This window comes from Eimeria maxima, genomic scaffold (genome assembly GCF_000499605.1).
Source record: "Eimeria maxima Weybridge genomic scaffold, Emw_scaff197, whole genome shotgun sequence".
In the NCBI taxonomy this organism is placed as follows: domain Eukaryota; phylum Apicomplexa; class Conoidasida; order Eucoccidiorida; family Eimeriidae; genus Eimeria; species Eimeria maxima.
The window spans coordinates 19,318-26,817 of record NW_013563636.1 but is presented as its reverse complement, the minus strand read 5'-3'; the positions used below and the strand labels follow the sequence as shown (position 1 = coordinate 26,817).

Here is a 7,500-nt window from a genome sequence, read left to right as displayed (position 1 = left end):
GCAGCAACTGCAGCAGCAGCTGCAGCAGCTGAATCCTAATTTTAAGGTGGAGCAGAAATTGGAGGAGATGGAGTGTCAATTACAGCAGCAGGAGGATCTGCAGCAGCAGCAGCAGCAAGCAGCAGCAGCAGCAGAAACAAAACTTAAGACATTAAGAACAAGACGCAGGGATGCATTTATGCGTTGCTTCCTTCATTGCCAAAATGTTCTTAGTCTTATCTTTGCTCATTTATCAGCAGGAGGGCCCCTACAGGAGCAGCAGCAGGACCAGCAGCAGCAGCAGCAGCAGCAGCAGCAGCAGAATGGGGTGACATCCGATATGCTTATGCTTGAAGATAACCTCCAAGACCCTTGGCAGCAGCAGCAGCAGCAGCAGCAGCAGCAATATGAGGCAGGGGGAGCACAAGCATTCTTAGACTTTCAGAGTTCTGCTGCATTTGCAAGAGAAGAAGAACCATTTAATTGGTATGTTTATCTAAACCCTTTTCTTCCAAAACCCTAAACCCTAAACCCTAAACCCTAAATTAGGGTTTAGGGTTTATGTATCGAATTATTTTTTTTTTTTTTTTTTTCTTCAGCGGAGTTTCTTTGATTTGTAAATTTCCTACAAAAAGGTTTATGCAATTTCAACAACTTAGCGGAGGAGAGCAACACGTCGCGGGTTTATCTCTTGCTCTTGCCTTATCTTCTTTTAATCCCGTAAGGGTTTAGGGTTTATTAGGGTTTAGGGTTTGAGTTGTTGGGTGAATATAAGTCCTTTCTCCCTTCTCACATCCTATTTACTACTAATACTATGCACCACCTCCTCTTCCTTTCTCTGCGTGAGGGTTTGGGCTGTTCTAGGGTTTAGGGTTTTCTAGGGTTTAGGGTTTAGGGTTTAGGGTTTAGGGTTTAGGGTTTGCTTACAGAAAGTACCATTTTTATTATTGGATGAAATAGATGCACATTTAGATAAAACAAGATTAAGTCGTCTTGCTGCTCTATTAAAGGAAATATCCGGAGATAATAAGATACAATGTATATTTATTACCCATAAAGAAAGGTAAATTAACATTTTATTTATTTATTATTAGGGTTTAGGGTTTAGTTATAATAAGGGTTTAGGGTTAGGGTTAGGGTTATATGCATTTATATATTTATTTATTTAATTAATAATACATAACATATTATAGTTTATTTATTTATTTATTTTATTTTTTTTTTTTATTTATTTATTTATTTATTTATTTATTTATAGGTTATTTACTGCAGCAGATTTACTGGTTGGTGTAGTTGAGGAGAAAATTTCTTCTTTTTCTTCTCGTTGTTTCTTCTTTGATCTTAAATCTTATAAACAAAAAGAACAAACACTAACTGCTAATTAAATTAAATAAATAAATTAAATAAATAAATTAAATAAATTATTTATTTATTTAATTTATTTATTTATTTATTTATTGCTGTTAATTAAATACCTCATCTATTTTATCTCTCTATATAATTATAGAGGGTTGTATATCTAAACCCTAAACCCTCATCTTTTTTTGTCTCTTTTTTCTTATTATTAGATAAATATATATAATATATTATATATTAATAAATAATAAATAAATAAATATAATAATAAATAATTTATAAAGTATTAAGAGCAACATTGTCTCATTTAGTTACTAAGTAAATTATATTAGTAGAATAAATATAATATAAATAATACTATTAATAATAATAATTAATATTATTAATTGTTAGTTAGTAAACAAAATATAAATAAATATAAATATAAATAATAATAATTATTATATTTATTACTAATAAGTCTTAGTTTTATTATAAGGTAAACAATATATATATAATTAGTATTAATAATAACATACTTATTATTATTATTAACTGTTAGTAATAAGCAAAAGATAAAATAAACTAATAATATTAACTAATAATAATTAATTAATAATTAATAATAAATAATTAATAATAAATAATTAATAATTAGATAGTAACGAAGAAATAAGATAAATTATAATACTATTTATACAACTAATAATAATACGAACTATTTACTATATATTATAATAAAGAAATAAAGACTAAAAATAAATACTAATTAATAATAAGTAATAATAATAATAAAAGTATTATAACTAAGTATTGGTGTATAGAGGAAGAAGACAAGAAGAGAGGAGGAGATAGCAGCGCAAACCGCGCATGCAGAAATAAAAAAAGGAAAAGAAGAGTTGTAAGGAAGAAAAAAAAGGATAAAATTACCTTCTTTATACCTTTATATTTATATATATATTATATATATAAATAATATATAATTATATTATATATTATTATATATACAAAGGAATAATAATAGGGAATAAAAGGAAGAAAACCTTTAAATAAAAGGAAAGGAGAAAAGGAAAAGGAAAGAAAAAGAAGAAAAGGAATAAAAACAGGCCTCCTCCTCTCTCCAAACAATTATAATAATATATTCATCTAAATATATTTTTATTATTATAAAAGATATTTATTTATAAAATATATTCATATAAATATATTTATTAATATAAAATAATTAATTAAATAATTAAATAAAATAATACAATTAAATAAATATAAATAAAACATATTATACTTATTAATCAAAATATATTATTAAAAAAGGATAAAAAAATACATAAACAAATTAATTAAATAATTAATTAATTAATTAATTAAATTAATTAATTAATTAATTAATTAATAAATTAATTTGTGTATGTATTTATTCATCAAGATGCAGTTGTTTCCTATGTGCTAATAGGAAGGCCATCTGTACATCATAACGAGTTGGTGGCGGTGCCTTGTCTGTTCCTTCTCCTGTACATAAAATAAATAAATAAATAAATAAATAAATAAATAAATAAATAAATAAGAGAAATAAATAAATTAACAAAATATATATAAATAGATAATTTATTTTATATATATATAAATAAATATAAATAAATATTCTTACTGATTCGTTGATGTAATGCTTCTTGTTCTTCTTCGTATTTTTTGAGTATTAAAGTCCAATTTGGTCTTTTTTCTTCTTTTCCTCCACTACCATGCACACGACAGCAATGCTGCTGCTGCTGCGGTTGCTGTTGCTGCTGCTCTTGCGGTTGCTGCTGTGGTTGCTGCTGCTCTTGCGGTTGCGGTTGCGGTTGCTGCTGCTCTTGCGGTTGCTGCTGTGGTTGCTGCTGCTCTTGCGGTTGCTGCTGTGGTTGCTGCTGCTCTTGCGATTGCTGTTGCTGTTGCTGTTGCTGCTCTTGCGGTTGCTGTTGCTGCTCTTGCGGTTGCTGTTGCTGCTCTTGCGGTTGCTGTTGCTGTTGCTGCTCTTGCGGTTGCTGTTGCTGTTGCTGCTCTTGCGGTTGCTGTTGCGGTTGTTGTTGCTGTTGCTGCTGCAGTTGCTGCTGCTGCTGCTCCCACTGCATTGGACTTAACTGGCGTTGGTTCATTTGCTGTTGTAGATAAGGAAGAAAATATCCCTTAAGATATTCATCATTAACTGATCTAATTGGAGGTGGAGGTAAATTATTATTATAATTATTTATATAATTATTATTTATATTATTATTATTATATTTATTATTATTATGTTTATTTTTATTAGATCTATAATAATAACCATCAGCTCCTTGTACATAAGGATTAATATAAGGTTTCTTCCCTAAATAACCAACACGTTTTTTATTTGTATTTTCTTCCTTCTTCTCCTAATTAATCAATACAACACAAATACACACACAAAATAGGCAAATTAACATACTGCTGCTGTTGCTGCTGCTGCAGTTGTTTCTGCTGCAGTTGCTGTTGCTGCTCCTGCTGCTGCTAAGAAAACATACATTAGTTGTTTCTTGTTGGTCTTTTTTCCAAACTATATTTTTATAGTAAGGTCTTGGCTCGATATTCTAAGGAAAAAAAAAACACACACACACAAGAAAATATTGGGGCTGCATGCATATTATTTATGCATGCATGCATGTATGCATGCAAATATAGACTTATTTATTAATATATATATATAAATAAAAAGAAATTAAATAAAGACTAACATTAGGGGCTTGTTCGCCATCATGTGATTTCCTCCATTGGAGGTTTTTATAAAAAGGTCCCATCTTATAACACACCTAAATAATACATAATAATTAATTAATAATTAATTAATAATTAATAATATATAATAAATAATAAGCATAAAATAACTTATATATCTTTTATTACAACAACGGCAACAACAGCTGCAGCAGCAAGAACAGCAACAGCAACACCAGCAGCAGCAGCAGCAGCAAAATCAGCAGCAGCATAAATGTAAAGATAGAATCCTATCGTCCCCGTTGATGACCGCCAAACGCCACAAGACGCCACAAAGGGGGGACGAAGGCGAAGAAAAGGAAGAAAAAGAGAAAAAAAAGAAGAAAGAGAACAAAGGAAGAAAGAAAAGAAAAAAACAAATAGAAGAAAAAGAAGACTAAAAAGAAAAGGAGGAAAAAGGCGAAGAAGAGGAAGACGAAGAAAAAGGCGGAGATGAGAAAGACGAAGAAGAAGAAAAATAAGGAAAGAAAAGAAGACTAATAAAAAGGATATATATTATTTATAAGAATAATACATAATAAATAAATAATTAATAAAATAAACTTACTGTTGATTGATTATCTTCTTGATTATTATTATTATTATTATTATTATTATTTATATTATTATTATTACTAATATTATTATTATTAGTATTATTATTTATATTATTATTATTAGTAGTAGTAATAGTAGTAATATTAGTATTTCTTTGTTGAATATAATTATTATAATTATTATTATTGTTTCTTTCTTGATTGTTATTATTATTATAATTATTATTCCCTCCTCTATTATAAATATTATTATTTATATTATTATTATTATTATTATTATTACTTCTATTATTATTAATAATATTATTATTAGTATTATTATTATCGTTGTTAATAAGATTACTAATATTTCTTGCTTGTTTATATAATTCTTGTGTTTGTATTTCTATTTGTCGTTTTAATAGATGAATAGTATTATTTAATTTATTTATGTCTTCTTCTTTTTGTATATTATTTATTAATGATGAAGAAGAACTAGCAACATTATTTGTTTGCTGCTCTCCTTGACGAGCAGCTAATAATGATGCCTAAGGAAAAAAGAAGAAATAAATATATGTATATATTTCAAGAGGATATAGACAGTTAAATAAAAATAAATAAATAAATAAATAAATTAATTAAATTAAAAAAATAAATAAGCAAATAAAGACTTACGTTGTAGTTATTTCTTTGTATTGTTAGTGAATTAATAAGGCCAAGACCAGGTTGATAAGGATATCTTTCGGTGGCTAGCTGCAAAGAAAAGAGAGGAAAGTAAATAAATATAATATAAATAAATAAATATAAATAAATACATAAATTAAATAAATAATAAATATTATATAATTAATTCGGGTGTATATACAGTGTACAGTACCTTGAAATGAGGGAATCCACAAGGACAGAAAGGATATTGTGTATCTGCATTATTTATATCTTTATGTGTACGTAATATATTAACAAGAGAAGAATATAATTCTTTATTTTCTTTAACATTTCTATTCTTATTTGTTCTTCTCCTCTCTCCTTTTCCTTCTTCTTCTCTTCTTCTTCTTCTCTCTCTTTTTCTCTCTCTCTTTATCTCATCTAATTCATCATATTCAGCCAATAACCTCTCCGTAGCAGATACATCATCATCGTCTCTTGTTGCTGCTGCTGTTTCTGTTGTTGCTGCTGTTGCTGCTACAGCAGTTGCTGTTGTTGTTGCTGCTGCAGTTGTTGTTCTTGGTGGTGCTGCTGCTGCACTTGTTGTTGATGGTGGTGCTGCTGTTGGTATTATTGCTTCTGCTGTTCTTATTACTGCTGCTGCTGTTGCTCTTGTTACTGCTGCTATTGCTGTTGCTGTTGCTGTTGCTGTTGCTGTTGCTGTTGCTGCTGGTGTTATTTCTTTTTTTTCTTTACCAAGAGGCAAAGGAGGAGAACTTTCCCAACTTTGGGGAATGTCCGCCTGCAGAGAAAGAAAACAAGAAAAAAAAGAAGAAAAGATAAAATACATCCTTTTTATATAATAAATAGATAAAATGAATAAAATTTATTTATTTATTTTATTTATTTTATTTATTTTATTTATTTATTTTATATATTTATTGAACTTACTCTCCATTGCTTTCTTGTTTTTCCTGAGGATGATTTTTTGTGTTGATTTTGTGCTGTCTGTACACAACACAAAAAAAGAAAGAAAAAAAGAAATTAAAATAAAATAAAGATAAACAGTATAAATAAATAAATAAGTAAATAAAGAAATATAAAATATTGCATGGATATATATATTACCTTTTTATTATTTATTGTTTCTTTTTTTTGTTGATTAAGAAGATTCCTTTGTTCAACAACTTTAGATACATAAGACCAAAGGTCGTCATTTTTCTTCTTATTCTTATCAGCAGCAGGAGCAGCAGGAGCAGGAGCAGGAGCAGGAGCAGCAGGAGCAGCAATAGCAGCAAATACACCAGCAGGAGCAGCAGTGGGAGAGGCTGGAGAAGGAGGTGGAGGAGGAGGAGGAGAAGGAGCATCAGCACCACCAGCAGGAGTACAAGCAGGAGCAGCAGGAGCAGATGGATTAACATGACTCCTAATCGTGTTTTCCTCCTCTTTTCTTGTTATTGTTGTTCCTTTATTCGTAAATAAAGAGGAAAAGTCTTCCTTTTTATTCATTACTACTTCTTTTTTTGTTTCTCTTGCAGGCACACCTAAAGAAAAAAGAAGAAAAAAAAGAATAAATATATATATAAAGAGGTATTATACAACCACATGATAGATCTATAGATCTATAGGGTTGGCTGGATCGAGGGTTTAGGGTTTAGGGTTTAGGGTTTATAAACCCTACTATTCTTATGAATAGATCCTAAGGCAATTGCCCTGCATGCATTTTTCCTTCTTTGCATTTCTTCGTCTTTTCCTCCAACGGGGAACTTCGTGATGGGCTTAGAGCAAGACATTTTCCCTAGGGAGGAAGAGAGGGAGAAAAAGAAGAAAAAAAGGATAGTAAGTAAAGAAAAAAAGAAGAAAGAAGCATAAATACACCTTTATAATCATAAATTATATGTTTTATAATCATAATTAATATCTAAGATTTAGGGTTTAGGGTTTAGGGTTTAGGGTTTAGGGTGGCCGGCGAGTGACCAGCCAAGTGTAGGTCACCAACCATTGACTCACCAAAGGTTGTTGGATGGATAGTTATTTGCAAAGAAATAAGTTTTATTGTAGAGAATTATTATTTATTGAATAGATAAACAATAAATATAATAATCTTATTGATAATAAAAAAGAAAGAAAGAAGAAAATATTCTTCTTTTTTCCTTTTCTTGTTTTGTACAGCTATATCGAGACAGCCGAAGAAAGAGAGAGAAAGAGAGAGAGAATAAAGAAAGCAAATTCAAGAATATGCAATCAATATAAGATA

The 7,500-nt window shown here is 29.2% G+C and overlaps 2 protein-coding genes across 2 annotated transcripts in view; one reads left to right on the top strand and one right to left on the bottom strand.

The window, feature by feature from the left end:
* The window catches only part of EMWEY_00021110 (chromosome segregation protein smc1, putative), a gene marked incomplete at both ends in the record, with an annotated part of 7,570 nt that extends 6,524 nt beyond the window's left edge, over positions 1-1,046 (top strand). Inside the window, 3 exons of the mRNA XM_013477830.1 lie at positions 1-465; positions 615-699; positions 909-1,046. The exon at positions 1-465 is cut by the window's left edge and continues 2 nt beyond it. Coding sequence (XP_013333284.1) covers positions 1-465; positions 615-699; positions 909-1,046 — 688 coding nt within the window. The remainder of the gene's footprint in view (positions 466-614; positions 700-908) is intronic.
* A 1,682-nt stretch (positions 1,047-2,728) lies between these two features.
* Positions 2,729-3,446, bottom strand: EMWEY_00021100 (hypothetical protein; the record flags this gene model as incomplete). The annotated part of the gene is made up of 2 exons (XM_013477829.1): positions 2,729-2,823; positions 2,963-3,446. The coding sequence occupies 2 exons, from the start codon at positions 3,444-3,446 to the stop codon at positions 2,729-2,731; spliced, it is 579 nt and encodes a 192-aa protein (XP_013333283.1).
* Positions 3,447-7,500: the final 4,054 nt, after the last annotated feature.